The sequence below is a fragment of the Cladophialophora immunda genome, assembly GCF_000835495.1.
Source record: "Cladophialophora immunda strain CBS 83496 unplaced genomic scaffold supercont1.2, whole genome shotgun sequence".
NCBI classification, from domain to species: Eukaryota; Fungi; Ascomycota; class Eurotiomycetes; order Chaetothyriales; family Herpotrichiellaceae; genus Cladophialophora; species Cladophialophora immunda.
The window spans coordinates 6,586,961-6,601,431 of record NW_015622542.1 but is presented as its reverse complement, the minus strand read 5'-3'; the positions used below and the strand labels follow the sequence as shown (position 1 = coordinate 6,601,431).

General features: G+C 52.6%; 6 protein-coding genes across 9 annotated transcripts; 2 read left to right on the top strand and 4 right to left on the bottom strand.

The window, feature by feature from the left end:
* Positions 1-393: 393 nt before the first annotated feature.
* PV07_04471 (uncharacterized protein) lies at positions 394-3,172 on the bottom strand. The gene has a single exon (XM_016391278.1). The coding sequence runs from the start codon at positions 2,892-2,894 to the stop codon at positions 1,200-1,202; it is 1,695 nt and encodes a 564-aa protein (XP_016253180.1). The 5' UTR covers positions 2,895-3,172; the 3' UTR covers positions 394-1,199.
* Positions 3,173-4,702: 1,530 nt separating this feature from the next.
* On the top strand, positions 4,703-6,392 carry PV07_04470 (uncharacterized protein). Its single transcript, XM_016391277.1, has 2 exons — positions 4,703-5,060; positions 5,121-6,392. The coding sequence occupies exons 1-2, from the start codon at positions 5,005-5,007 to the stop codon at positions 5,770-5,772; spliced, it is 708 nt and encodes a 235-aa protein (XP_016253179.1). The 5' UTR covers positions 4,703-5,004; the 3' UTR covers positions 5,773-6,392.
* Positions 5,913-7,840, bottom strand: PV07_04469 (uncharacterized protein; the record flags this gene model as incomplete). Its single annotated transcript, XM_016391276.1, has 2 exons — positions 5,913-7,135; positions 7,186-7,840. 2 exons carry the CDS (start codon positions 7,838-7,840, stop codon positions 5,913-5,915), a joined length of 1,878 nt encoding a protein of 625 aa, XP_016253178.1.
* Positions 7,841-7,964: 124 nt separating this feature from the next.
* Positions 7,965-10,057, bottom strand: PV07_04468 (ATP-dependent RNA helicase eIF4A). Its single transcript, XM_016391275.1, has 5 exons — positions 9,719-10,057; positions 9,580-9,602; positions 9,121-9,525; positions 8,389-9,031; positions 7,965-8,336 (listed from the first exon to the last, which is right to left on the bottom strand). The coding sequence occupies exons 1-5, from the start codon at positions 9,825-9,827 to the stop codon at positions 8,326-8,328; spliced, it is 1,191 nt and encodes a 396-aa protein (XP_016253177.1). The 5' UTR covers positions 9,828-10,057; the 3' UTR covers positions 7,965-8,325.
* A 2,131-nt stretch (positions 10,058-12,188) lies between these two features.
* On the top strand, positions 12,189-13,825 carry PV07_04467 (uncharacterized protein). The gene has a single exon (XM_016391274.1). It carries the CDS (start codon positions 12,281-12,283, stop codon positions 13,742-13,744), a length of 1,464 nt encoding a protein of 487 aa, XP_016253176.1. The 5' UTR covers positions 12,189-12,280; the 3' UTR covers positions 13,745-13,825.
* On the bottom strand, positions 13,171-14,467 carry PV07_04466. 4 transcript variants are annotated; one of them, XM_016391270.1, is made up of 4 exons: positions 14,327-14,467; positions 14,089-14,275; positions 13,915-14,038; positions 13,171-13,870 (listed from the first exon to the last, which is right to left on the bottom strand). In XM_016391270.1, the coding sequence occupies exons 1-4, from the start codon at positions 14,396-14,398 to the stop codon at positions 13,753-13,755; spliced, it is 501 nt and encodes a 166-aa protein (XP_016253172.1). In that variant the 5' UTR covers positions 14,399-14,467; the 3' UTR covers positions 13,171-13,752. The 4 variants fall into 4 exon arrangements, with proteins under 4 accessions (XP_016253172.1, XP_016253173.1, XP_016253174.1 ...); XM_016391271.1 differs by having other exon boundaries at positions 13,915-14,005; XM_016391272.1 differs by having other exon boundaries at positions 13,171-14,038.
* Positions 14,468-14,471: the final 4 nt, after the last annotated feature.

Here is a 14,471-nt window from a genome sequence, read left to right as displayed (position 1 = left end):
ACCTAGCTATTACCTACGGATGGTACTGTAAGCAAGTCGGTCAGGTTAGTTAGGGATGTAATATGGACGCAACTCACCTATGTATGTATGTATTTATTGTACATGCTTGGACCTTGTACGAGTCCATCCCTACCTACCAGGTAAATTACCTACCTACCTGCCTACCTGCCTACCTACTTAGGAACTAACACCTGAAATGCTGTAGCTGCAGTAGTACCGAGTAGAGACTAGGAAAGTCAGCTTAGACGGGAATCACACCGCGGGCGCTCACTTGCGGCTCCGGCAAGAAAGCCTGTATGCCTCTTGGTCTCTGTCCCGTCCATCCAGTAGGGTGGTCCGTGCAAGTCGATATTAGGTTGGTTTCGTTGGGCTTTCGTGCGCTCGTCTCTCATGAAAAAAAAAAAACCCCCAATCCTCGTCCTCATCATCATTATCGTCGTCGTCATCGTCATTATCGTCCGTCGTTAGCGGCATGGTTGGATTTCGTCGGGTGTGGCTTTTGGTCTCTTGGGGTCCCTCGGCTGCGCACGGCCTGCGCGGGGCAGGAGATCGACAACAGAACGACAAGACTGCGGGCGCGGGTATTGAGATGGTTCATTAATATTTTGAGGGGGGGGAAGGGGAATCGTCAACTGCTTTTTTATTCGTACATGCGGCTCCGCGATGGGGTATCACAAGGAATGCTTTTGTTTTTGTTCTCTCTTTACTCCTCGTCCTCTGGTTCTCTTGGTTTCTCGGTTCCTGGATTCTTGGGTCGTTGGTTCTGGGTACTGCTGCGGTCCTTGGTGCCGGCGCCGCGCCTGGCACTTTCTAGCCGTTTGGAGCTATCGAGCTTACTCGGTGCCTCGTCCCGTGGCGCATCAATCTGGGAGGGACGCATGGGTCGTGAGCGAGCCGTGTCCAACCATCCTCGGCGATTTCACATACTCCTAGTATGGGATAGATACCTAAGTAGGCACTCGGATATTGCTCAGATTGTGGGATGGCACAGCTCTCTCGCCTTCTGTCCCCCCTGTTTTGCCTCGCTTCGCCCCCGGGCGGGACGAGGGTGGGGAGAAGACGAGTTGAGGGATGTGGTGCCCAAGGGCCGCTATGTCCGGCGGATCAGCCACGCTCACTCACCCACTTGGCTCGCCGCCTTCCTTGTCTTTCGCCCACTTGCTCAGGAGGGGTCTGTGTGATGTTTCTTCAAGGGTCAATCACGGAGCCAGTACCTCTTCGAGCCCCACGATATTTGGCCGTCCAGACGGTTCGCAGCGATGGAGATAGCGGCTCATGAGCTGCACCAGGTCATCATCTCCTGCGGGCGGAGGCGAAGACGAAGACGATGCTCGAGTACGGCTCCGCCGCTCAGAAAAAATGTGCCTTGCTAATCCGAGGAACCACTCCCGAGGGCTCGCCTCTTCGCTGGGTGATGGCGCTGTTGCTGCCGCTGCTGCTGCTCCTGTCGCTGCTTGTGCCGATTGTGCCCCAGGCACGCTTGACCCAGATGCACTTGTCGATGCTGCCTGGAGACCTAGACACGCCATCCACAGGACAATGTCCTCGTGCTGTTCCTGCCAGGTTTCCTCCGACTGCACGAGCGTGGAGAGGGCTTGCCGAAGGCGACTGACATCAGACCAGGAGTAATTACTTGGGTCTCTGAAGGGCTCGGTCTGTGCTCGGGATCGCCTCGCTCCTTCCACGTCCGCGATGACAATCAGGAAGCTCTGCTTGATACTCTCCGACAGCAATCCCTGCATTCTGTCACCAGGGGAACTCGGTGCCATGGAAAGTAGACGATGGACAATGGCGTGTGCCCGCCTCGTAGACCATTGCTCGATGGGAGATCGGCTGAAATTGTGAACACGATTGTATTGCTGCACTTGAAACCACTGTATGGTGTCGACGAGGATGGGTGATAGTTCCCTCTGCACCATTGGTCCGTACTGGAGAAGCCCTGAACCACTGGGGATCACTCCGCTCTGGGCCAGAGCAGGAAGTATTTCATCCCGCATTTGCTGCCTTGGAAGCAAGCCGGGATCCCAGGTGAGAGGCATCAGGGGAGTCTCGCCAGTGCCACCGGCAACCAACAGATCCCAAAGCCAGCAGACCAGCCGCATGGGCGGTTCTAAAATCTCGAGGCCTCCGATTGACTGAACTAGGTGTTGAACCATCCGTAGGTGTGTTCTAGCTCCCTCAAAGTTGTCCACGTACCGTTCAAACGTTGACAGTGCCTTGAGATCAAATATCAGGCTCTCGTTTGGTTGTGGTGTGCCGGCCAAATGGTGGCGCAGATGTTGCAGAGCTTTGCCCATGCAGTATTCTGGCGAGTCGTATCTGTCCAGCTGAAGCCTCAACACGTACTTGAGAAACCCAGTGCTTGCGGCAAGCAACGAAAACATGTGCATCCTGTTGGCAAGGCAGCCTTGCACGATGCGATCGATCGTGGCAAGACAGGACTCGGAGCTAGGTATGGTCTCGTCCAACACGTCCAAGTCTTGAAACACCGACGGCAGCCACGACTCGACGGCGTACCTAAACGCATTATGCGACCACCAGGCATCATCGGGCGACTCCAGGAAGGTAAATGGATCTGTAGAGTTCCCCGTGATGTGTGCCATTGCAGCAGGTGAGGGCGCCGCTGAGGTCTCGGCGGAGCTGGTCTCGGAGACGGTGCCTTGCCTTCCCCAGCCCACGATGCTTTGCGCGTGAGTGGCCTCAGTCTGGGCGCTGTATAACCTCTGCTGTCGTCGCAGTGCAGCGCGCCATTGACGGGCATGGCTAGTAATGGTTCGAAGTTCCTCCCGTTCTTGTCGGGTGGCAGAGAGTCTTTCAGAGTCTGGGGTCCGGTTGACCCAAAGGAAGTCTGGGTTAGTGCCACCCGGCCGTCCTCGTCCTCGTCTCGTTGACATGGTACGGTATACATGGTACAAGTTCCATGGTGCATGTCAACGGCAGCAACAGGGAACCAAAGGACATATCTAGTTTGCGCGTCTCTGATCGTCTTCCGAATCAAGCCCGACAGGAAAGGTCGTAAGCCTAATCGATCGAAAGCCAAGGACGCTTCCATTGTCGTAGGTGTGAGATCAGAAGCAACCTCGTAAAAGCACGGTTCGACAGATCGAGGTCTGATAGTGGTCGACATAAAGACTCAACGGGACTGAACCGCAAGGGGGGTACTGCGGAAACGCCTTCGAGTATTGCCTTGCAAGGGTTTGTAGACGGCCGGACCGGCAAGGGGCGACAGGGATCGAGCTGTGTTGTGAGTGGTGCTGCCAGACGCTCCATCCATGTCCCTCCACCAGCACGCGAACCAACCAGACTCGAGCCACCGCCTGGCCTCCCAGAGTTTCTCGCAGATGGTCCAGATCATTCAGCCTAGCGCCAACGTCCCTCTTCCGTTCTGCCTTGACCCGCCATTCTGGGATCCGAAATCGTACAACATACCTCCATGTACCGCCGTCGTCCTGTTTTCCAAATTCTTTTTGCGGGACGGGCCCTGTAAGCCCATGCAACGAGGGGTCTTTTTTCCTGGCCTTGCATCCAGCCATGCCACGATCCGACTTGCGCTAATTGCGACGGGCATTTAGGTCATGGCACATGTTCCTAGGACCATCCAAAGCAACCAGGGTCCTCCGTAAGTCCTCCGACTTTACTGCGAAAATTTGGTAAGCCGACAGATCCTGATTGGAGGCTCGCGATCAACTTTGCTGCGGAAGTCGAAACTTTTTCGTCCCCACGGATTCAACAATCCGCTGCCCTGTCGACCGTTACTTCAGAAGGGTAGCGAATACTTGCCGTTCAAGGCTGCGTACAAAGCTGTCAGACAGGACAATAGAGTTCCCGCCTGCTAGAACAGACGAGAAGCCACCGGTTGTACATGGAACAGAGACTGCGCAGCGCCAATTTCTGGTATATTGCGGCATCATTGGCAGACGTCACATCCACCTCCTGAGGGCACTGATACCAATGGAGAATTTGGAGTGTGTTGTAGAGAGAGAGAGAAATTTTTTTATGACGCCGTGAGAAATGGCTTGCTCATTGTGCGACAAAAGGTTATGCAATCCTCAAGAAACACCTCGCCATCGTACAGCTAAATCCGCCGGGCATCTCGATTCACCTTGACCACTCCGAACGGATGTATCGATCTGACCTTTCTCTTCCGGCTCGCCTTTGAGAGACACGTGGATGTCCACTCACATGCATCCATCACAGAGGATCGTAATGGTGACGATGTCGCCGGGACCGAGATGATCAGATCAAATTAGAGCTGAGGCGACATTGTCCCTTGCAGAGGCGATTCTTCAGCCTTGCTGCAGGGCGATGAGCAAGGCATTTGTAATCCCAGCCCAGGCTGCTTTGGTAATGCGAAGGTATCCATTCGACGAAGCTCACACTGGAATCTTGTAGATTCCTCTAGATGAGAGTAGCAGCCGCGCGGTAGAGCAAACAAGGAGCCGACAACGCCGGAGCTGGCGGCTTGATGGCAGCTTGAAGCGCATCCGTGGGCGCCGTCAATCAGTTGACGAGACAGTGAAACATGGCTGCGCTGGAACAACCTATTGCCGCTTTAGCTGTTTGCCTGCGGTGGCGAAAGCAGTGAGGTGGTCATCATCACCTTCGCCTGCGTAGAATCTCGAAGCTACTGTGTCCACGCATAGAGTCGGCGGAAGGGACAGGAAAGACAAAAGAGATGGGAAAGGCACACCCCATGGGAAGCGGATGATGTTATGGAGTTGCGTGAAACGGATGAATGTTTTTGCCCCATATCCTGACCCCCATCGCCTTGTGTGAGGCTGTTGTCCGAAACTTACCGACCCCTACAGATTGACCACTCATGCAAGGCACACACTGCCCACAGTGATGGTTGGCGGCGGTGGATACTGAGGGGAAGACCTCAATTGCTGCGAGCTTGAGCTTGCATCCATGGCCATGGTGTAGACCTTGGTCGATCAAGTTGACCTTAGTAAGTTGCTTCAACCACCCTCTCGGCGGCTTACATACCATCGCAAGCTCTCATCCATGGCCTCCATCAAGGCGAACTGTCGCAAGGTCATCTGCATTGGTCGAAACTATGCGTATGCACTCCCCCGCTCTTGGGCGTGGCACCTGGAAAATACTGATACATTCCCTCGCAGTGATCATATAACGGAGCTATCTTCTGCTCGTCCCGCGCAGCCCTTCTTCTTCCTCAAGCCCCCCTCATCTATCCTCCTACCGGATAAGGGCCCTATTATTCGCCCTCGCGGCGTGAATTTGCACCATGAGGTCGAGCTTGGTCTGGTCATTGGAGAAACACCGACCCCGCTGAAGAATCTGCAAGCGGACGATACCCGGTTCCTCGACCACATCAAGTGCTACTTCCTGGGCATCGATGTGACTGCGCGAAATGTACAGGATGAAGCAAAGAAGAAGGGTCTCCCGTGGACCATCGCCAAGGGTTTCGATACCTTCCTGCCCATCAGCCACGAGATCCCTTTCGACCGCATCCCCGATCCGCACAATGTTCTTCTATGGCTGAAGGTCAACGGCGAGGTCAGGCAAAAGGACAACTCCAACTTGATGCTCTTTAATATCCCCAGAATGCTGAGCGACATAAGCAAAGTCATGGCTCTCGAAGAAGGCGACATTATCTTGACAGGAACCCCTAAGGGCGTCGGCCCGCTCAAAGGCGGTGACAAGGTGCAATGCGGTCTGGAGGCGGATGGGCTTGAAGTAGTTGAGGCCAAAATTGAGGTCGACGTCGTGGACGACGAATCCGAAGCTGGATATGTGTTCAAAGAGACTTGAAACTTCCGAAAAAGTTAGAGGGAAAAAAGGGATGCCAGCCATCGAACGTGTCCTTGCCAGATTCTGATGCAAGGGATATCGGTCGACATCACTTTGGAGGCTATCGCCATTCCGGCGGAGATTGGCATTTGGATTGCCAGCTACTCTTCGTCTGAGGTAGGTAGAATAGGAATCTCTGGTGGCGGTGGCAGAGGAAGTCCTCTCTTGTGCCCGGTCCGTTGACGTGCCCCTATGGAAATTGAAGGCTTGGAGACGTTCGCTTTATACAAAAACCCTTCGTCGTTGCTGCTCTCTTCCACGGACTTCCCGTTTCGTTCACGAAATGCCACAAGCTGTGGGATTGAGATGTCGTGACGGTCTCCGGTCCAAGCCGTCGGGCGAGATTTCAACCGCTTTACTGAGGGCTCAATTTCAACGGCGGAAGCAGTTCTCTTGAGGCCCTCTGCCCGGACTGTTGCACCTTTTATCGACCGAGCAATGGCCACCAGCCCTTGGGTTTTTTCAGCCTCTTTCTCGGGTTCTCGCAGACGAGCTCGCGGTTCGGTGGCATTGGCAGACTGCGGTTGTTTCTGCGTCCTAGTGCGGACATTACCAGGCTTGTTCTTGGGCTTCGATTCCTGGGCGATGTCTCGTTCTGCACTGTGAACGAGCGACATGAGTTTCGAATTGACCTCGCGCTGCTGTTCCATATTTGAGATGGTGTGATTCTGTTTTTCGGCCACGCGCTGGCTTCGCCGCAGCGGTGCATCGACATTGCCTAGTTGTACTTTGCCTCTGTTCCTTTTCTTGTTTTTCACGCCGTCCGCATCATGCCCCGATTTGCTAACTGCAGCAAGTGCCGCACCTATCTGTCTTGGGCGCGCCGAAGTCTCAGTCTCCATTGCTTCCTTTGATGCGTTCTCTGCGAGAAGCTGTGAGCATAAATTGCCAAAGAGGGTAACGTTGGCCCAGGTCCATGCACTCGAGTCGAGCCACTGCTGACATTGCTTTCTGTGGGTATCTTTGAAGAGCCCGTCCACAAAGTTGCGGACGATTATCCCTTCAAAGTCCTGCGGCAAGGCTTGCACAAGTTTCTGACCTTGGTTGTAGTAGGTATCCCAGCCGTCGAATCTTCTCTGTCGCAGGGTTTTGATCTCCGCGAGCTGGGTAGCCTGTCCGGTGGACGGCGACAACATCTTCAAGGAGTCATTCTGTTCCGGCACACGGCACTCATGGCCAACATAGCTGATTGTGTGGGCGTTGGCGTCGAGGTCGAGATCGTCGGGCACCGTCATCTCTCGAGGCTGTTGAGGGACAGGACGGCCAAAGGGTTCGTGGCGTTGGGGGTTTCCATGCTGGGAATCCTGAACCTGGACCGACTCATCTGCAAAGAGGTCAGCTGCAATTTAATTTGTCCAGTCAATTGATGTGTACCTGGCTCATGAAGAGGGGAACTGCGCTCCGCAGTATCTGAAATGTGGCTGACTGAGTCAACTGCAACTGCAACTGCGCCAGCATTTCGGTCCCTCGAGAGTTCGTTTACACGAGATTCCAGCAGTTTGACGAGTCCTGCGTCTGCCTTGCCATCAAGAGCGCTTTTCAGGTTTTCCAGGGAAGCTAGGGTCTGTTGATCTTGTTGTTCTTGCGCAGTAGCTTGGTTCTCACATGCAGTACGCACTGCTCCAATCTGCCTCTCAACCATGGTCATTTGCGTCTGCTGGTTTTCCTGTGTCTCGCGACATGAAGCCTTGATATGTGAGGTCTCGGTTTGCATTGTTTTGCACAACTGCTGGAGAGCCTGTATCTCACAAGTCTGGTCATTGAGTTGGGTTTCATGCCTTTCCATGAGAACCGTGACTTTCATGACGTTGTCCATTGATTCCTTGATGGGTTTGAGCTCATTTTCGACCGCAGCCAGGCGGTTGGCCTTCATCTCTCGCATCTCTTCACGCAGAGCTGTGAGCTCTTTGACACAGGTTTTGAGCTGCTCGTGCAGCAACGCATTTTCTCGACGGATTTGATGAGCTTTAAGCAAGTCGATGGCATAATTGACCTCCATCTTTCGGTCTGAAAGCGGAGTGACGGGCATACTGATGGATGGTCGACTGACACGGGGTTTAAACTGGAGATGCCTCTAGGTAGAAGTAATAAGTACTCCCGAGAAACTGTGGAGGTTGGCGGAGGCACCTCTCCTTTCCTAGGCATATCCGAAATTTTGGGGTATGTGAACCTTTCATTTTCTACCTATCTATCGTGAAGAAGCAAAAGAAACCATCGTTCCTGCGTTGTACATGAGAATGCACTCGGATTCTTTGGTGTTGCAAAGACAGCCAACAACGGATTGCCAGCTAGACATTAAGCAGTAGAACGCCAGCGAAATCTGCCCACATAAGCGAAACTCAGCCGTCAGGTTGTGATATCACCGCGTCCGTGCTCATGATAAGAAAAACATGACTTTTGTGGTGGAGCGACAATCTTGAGCCAAGCAGTCGGAGACAGGCTTCATCCCACTTTTCTCGAGGAGTCGCATACAATTGGAGCAACAAACGCCATCCACATGCCCAGTTAGAGTGATTAGATGAGGTCTGAAGAACTGAGTTAGCACGGCATTTTCGGATTATTGGGAGAGATGCTTACCAGCAACGTTCATGGGCATCTCTTCGATTTGAGTGCTGTAGAATTGTTCGATTTCTCTCATCATGCGAACATCGTCGGCAGTGACGAAGTTGATGGCAACGCCTTTCCGGCCGAATCGACCACCACGTCCGATACGATGGATGTAGTTCTCACGGTTGGCGGGGAGATCGTAGTTGATGACTAGCGAGACTTGCTGAACATCGATACCACGCGCCAAAAGATCGGTGGCAATCAGAACTCGTGACGATCCCGATCGGAACTCCTTCATGATCACGTCACGCTGAGCCTGCTCCATATCACCGTGCATGGCCGAGACTGTGAAGTCACGAGCCTGGAGCTTGTCGGTGAGCCAGTCCACCTTTCTTCGGGTGTTGCAGAAGATGACGGCTTGTGTGATGGTGACTGTCTCGTAGAGATCAGAGAGGGTGTCGAGCTTCCACTCTTCCTTCTCGACAGCGATGTAGAACTGTTTGATACCCTCCAGAGTCAACTCGGCCTTCTTGACCAGGATTCGGACTGGGTCGCGCATGAATTTGGTCGTGACTTCGAGCACGTCTTGTGGCATGGTAGCGGACAAGAGGACGACTTGGGTGGATTGGGGAAGGAGTTGGAAAATGTCGTAGATTTGTTCGGTGAAACCGCGCTACAACCGAGTCAGTCAGTATATTTTCTGGGTGGCAACATCGAGGACCATGGTGAGGGTGCGGGTGAGCGTATGCTGGCGTCACTTACCGAAAGCATCTCATCCGCCTCATCCAAAATGAACATCTTCATGCTGTCGGTCTTCAACACTCGGCGCTGGATCATATCGTGCACCCGCCCTGGGGTACCGACAACGACCTGTGGGCCGTCCTGAAGCGCCTTCATGTCCTCTCGCACGTTTGTTCCTCCGATGCAAGCGTGGCACTCCACGTTCATGAAATCTCCGATCGCCACCACCACCTTTTGGATTTGCTGCGCCAGCTCTCGTGTCGGGGCGAGGATGAGCGCCTGGCACGCCTTGAGGTTCGGATCGATCTTCTGCAGGCAAGAAATGCTGAACGTAGCCGTCTTGCCGGTTCCGGATTGCGCCTGCGCGATCACGTCCGAGCCTTTGATCACCGGCATGATGGCACGCTGCTGGATTGCGGACGGTCTCTATAGCAAATGTCAGCACTTCAATCAAATCGATAGGATCAAGGGGAGGCGGACTTCAAAACCATATGCATAGACACCTAGCGATTGTATTAGCATTTTGAACATGGATTAAGTTGTAGAGACCATTTGGGGGTCGGAGAAAGGGTGAGAAGGGGAGCGGGAGGGGAGGCGGCGGGGAGGTGCGACAACATACCGCGCAAGAGATCGGGTTTGAGACCCATGGCATCGAAAGAATCGGTAACTTCATCGTAGTTGGACTCGATTTGAGACTCTGGGACTTCTTCAAGACCTTTGTCGGCCATGATTGCGGTTTGAATTTGGATGCTGAGTTTGCTGTGATGTGGAATGTGGTGTGACAGAGTTGACGCGCTGAAATGTGCGCGCGCCTCAGTTGACAGTGATGTGAATAATACGAAGAAAATAAATCTCGAGAAAGAGATTTGTCGCGGGTGCGTTGTCTTTTATGATGAGATGAGAAGATGGTAGATTTGTAGGTCGTTGGTTTCAAATTTTGATTTCATTTTTTTCGCCTTCAAGGTGCAGGGTCATAGAATCCAAGCGAAGCAACCCGGCACTAACTTGGCGCTAACTTGGAAAAGTGGCAACTTACCCGAGTTTTGGCCTGGTGACCTTACCTCACCAAGTTCAGCCTCGCCCAAGACGTTTTGTCGGGGGCGGTGGCGTCCTTCATGGACATCGGGAACATGCCAGGTGCTGCCAGACCGGCAGCGGCGTCTTGTTGGGCTGAATGCCATGTCGGCAACAAGTCTTCAGCGAGGATTGTCACTGGCGTATCTTTGACCTCCTCTAAAAGTCATGTGAAATAGTCAACTGCACTTTATGGAAAAAGACGCACCTTGTCTCTTCTCCTTCTTTCTCTGCCTCAGAGCCTTAATAAAATCAGCACCTTGTCGATGAGGAGCTCCTGGACGCGACTCCCACTGACAGCCTAGCTTGGACAAGACGCCCGCCCGGCCCATAGCAGTACTGCGTGCTAGCCTTGTTCTTCGCTGGTTCTTGGCCTTTATCTCCTCGACACGCTAGATGTCGGCAGGGGCAGTGGCGGCAGGGATTTCCTGAGCACGATCAGTGTCCGTTTGAAATAAATGTGGAACAGAACAAGGTGAAAGAGAGTGGTGCTGAAAGAAGATCGAAAGCAAAGGAGGCGAGATCAAAAGAGAATGGGAATGCTTACGACGTAATAGAAATTTTGACCGAAGCCAAGAGCAAAATCATATGCCATTCTGATATGTCAAACAAGAAAGCAAGAGAAAAGAGAGAGGGAAAGGATTTTGCTATCCAGGTACCCTCTCACACGATAGATACATCGTTGGCCCCTCCCACCGTACCCATGGAGGTCATTCTGAATGAGTCAGAAAAAGAACATCCAGACGATCGATTGATACCGGAACGTGCATGAAAGCTGTGTATGCTCATCATCTGTAGCATATCTACTCCGCAGCTCGTTCCTTTTCATAAGACTTAGCATGAGCTTTTTTCGAATACGGTCTTGATGGGGAACCAGTGGGGAAGTCATTTCACTTTTGTTCACATTTGATGTCTAACATTATGCTCGTTGACGGTAAGATATGGATCTTTTACATCTCTTCGAGTGCCATCGGATGCTGTCGGAAACCAGAAGTGACAGTAACTATTCAACTGAATGCTCCAGGCAACATGATCCTGGCGAGTTCCAACCGACCCATCAGAAACGATAGCGCGCTCCTACAGAACGTGGGGGAGAACAGTATGACAAAGATCAGGCTCAACTCGAATCACTGGACCTGCGCGATGAGATCAAAAGAATCACGAGGGGGAAAGTTCGACAAGACCCATGCAAGGAGAGCCAGTTTGACGACGTCCAGATAGAGGTTCCACCCGAGGTTTGCAAACGGGAAAAGGTGTGAGATGGATGATGATGATGGATCAAAAGAGAGTCCGTGGCCAAGGCAGGCACTGTGCACCAGAGGGGAATGAAGATGAGCACACCATAGTTGCAACGACAGGATCTCGCTTCGAGACACAGAGAGCACCAGCTGCCACCACCGACATACCCTTCGATCAACAACAACAACAAGATGACGCTTGTATCGCAATCTTCTTGGCGCATACTTCCAACGATACGTTTTCTTGACGCTTTCACTTGGTCCGCGTATGTACTCACCCAAAGGAGTTCAGGCTCGTACATACCGCATGGGTCTACCAGCACATCCCAGAGGACAACAGCCGTCTTATCAATCACTTCTTCATATTGCGAGTATCCTTGGACCATTCGCCAGACAGACCTCCGCGTTACAGTATTGATTCAAGGCACCAGTTGAGGAGCAGGCATCGCGGGGAAGGCAGATGTCGGTGGGTAGTTTGTTCGTGGAGGATTTTGAAATTGGTTTCCTCTAGCCATGATGGTGGCGCTTTTGACTGGTGTTCACATAGAAGGTGAGCTTGTTCATTGAAGATTTGAAGTTGGTTCCCTCTAGCCATGATGATAATACTTCCGACCTAGTATGTATCGTCAGAATAGGTTTAGTGAAGTGTACTTTGTAATTCGATTAGGGAAGGACTCCTGCTAGACCTACCTGCAATATGCGCATGTTGATTGGCTCCGCCGACCCCCACAAAGAAATCTTCTCCAGCAGTATTCAACCTCAGACCATGGTTGGCGACACAACTGTATGACCAGTGGTTTCGCTGAAATCCTCGAGATTGGACAAATCAAATGGGCTAGTGTGTACCACGCTGTATTCAACCCCAAACAATGAGTTCAACCACCATTCTGCAAACACATGGCGCTCTCACGGAGAGTTCGGATTCAATCCATCAGACAAGTCTCTTACAGGACAACAATGCTGCTGACACGGGGACCTCCTCGGAAGATGAAGTCGAGCCACATTCTCTGGGCCTGAGACCGTCAGGAAACGCCCTAACATCCCAAGAAAATGCCCAAACCTCCATGGGTCCCTTCGGGCTTCTGCCAGACACGCTAATGCTGATGCTCCTCGAGTTCCTGGATCGACGTGCTCTTCTCAACCTGGGTGCGACGTGTCGAGGGCTCTACGCCTACTGTACCTGTGACCAGCTATGGAGAGATATTGCAGTCAACGAGACGAACGAGCGTTTTGAGTGGCGGGGAAGTTGGCGAGCATCTCTCATGCGGCTTCCGCCGACAAAGCTTGCAAAGGTGGATTGCCGATACGTCTTTTCCGACGCGCTCTATCGGCCGTTTCAATGCTCTCGCACACCGCTGACGCCGTATGTCTCGAACATTCCGCCAGAAAACGAAATTCCACGGCTGAGCGACATCTCGCCAGAAGAGTTCAACGAGTCATGGGTGGGCAAGCCCTTCATCCTGACCGCGCCGGTGAGGAAATGGAAGGCTTTTGAGACGTGGGATCTACAGCATCTACTCGCGAAGTACGGGGATGTCCCCTTTCGTTGCGAGGCAGTGGATTGGCCGCTGAGCACGTACGTCAATTACATGGAAACTTCAAAAGATGAATCGCCGTTGTACCTTTTTGATCGGGCCTTTGTGGAAAAGATGGGTTTGCAGGATGCATACGAGCCCCCAGAGGCATTCCGGGAAGACTTTTTCACCCTCCTCAAGGACCAGAGACCCGATCGACGGTGGCTGATTATTGGACCTGAAAGAAGCGGAAGCACGTTTCACAAAGACCCGAATGCCACGAGTGCCTGGAACGCTATTATTAGAGGCTCGAAATATTGGATTATGTTTCCAAGCTCTATCCTGCCTCCAGGAGTCTACATGTCCCAAGACCAAAGCGAGGTCACTTCGCCACTGAGCATTGCCGAGTGGCTCCTGTCATACCATACTGAAGCTCGGAGGACTGGGTCCTGTTTCGAGGGCATCTGTCGGGAAGGCGAGGTCCTCCATGTCCCCTCAGGTTGGTGGCATTTGGTAGTCAACCTTGAGCCAGCTATTGCTATCACTCAAAACTTCGTCCCCAGAGCCCATGTCCAATCAACGATCCGCTTTCTGAGAGATCGGGCAGACCAAGTTTCCGGATTCAGTGACAAAGTATCAGATCCCTATACCCTCTTTATGGATCGCTTAAAGGAGACCGATCCTGACCTGGCGGCTTCTCTCGACGATTGCCGCAAGCGCAAATGGGAAGAGGTCGTTGCTGGTCAAGACGAAGCTGATGAAGAGCGGCAAGGGTTTAGTTTCGGATTTGGCGATGACCTAGACGAGGAAGTTGAATGATCTAGAGATCAATGACATGCTGCTGTTTTGGTGGGCGAAGTCTTATAGCTGAAAGCCAAATATCCGATAAATGCCCCGACCGCCACCGCCAACATGACGAATCCGTTGTAGGTCATAAACAGTAGCCTCGAGCTGATTAGTCGGAACCGAAGTGAGGAATGGGGTCTTACATGATGAAGAAGCTGTAGAATACTTGCAAGGCATACAGACCGGCTCTGGTTATCGTTCCTTGCCGGCCGGCTCCATCTCTCGACTCCGATCCTGCAAGCAGTGAGCTTGATTCCGCTGGAGGGCCTTGAGAGTCTCAGCGACACGTAGAGAAACATCCGGCAAGATCAACGTACTTGTCCCAAGTGCATTCATTCTGGCATTGAATTTCTCGTCATATCTCCTGCTTATTTCCCGAACACACTCGTAGCCAGCGGTAAGGAGGGCGATGGCGACCAGGGAGAGGAGAAGCGACATGGGTCCCGTGACTCTCCATGACTCGAAGACGATACAAAGGCCTTTCACTTGCCAATTGAAGAGCATCTGATTTGTTAGAGCGATACCAGTATGATCCACGTTCATCTGGAGACTCACATTCATGGAACATTGACCATCGTCCATGCCGCCATGATCCATTCCGCCATGGTCCATACCGCCGTGGTCCATTTCGCCGAATAGGTTGCTCAAGTGTGTGAAGAAAAATAGTAGAGTTGAGTGATGGTGCGAGTGTGATAGTAGA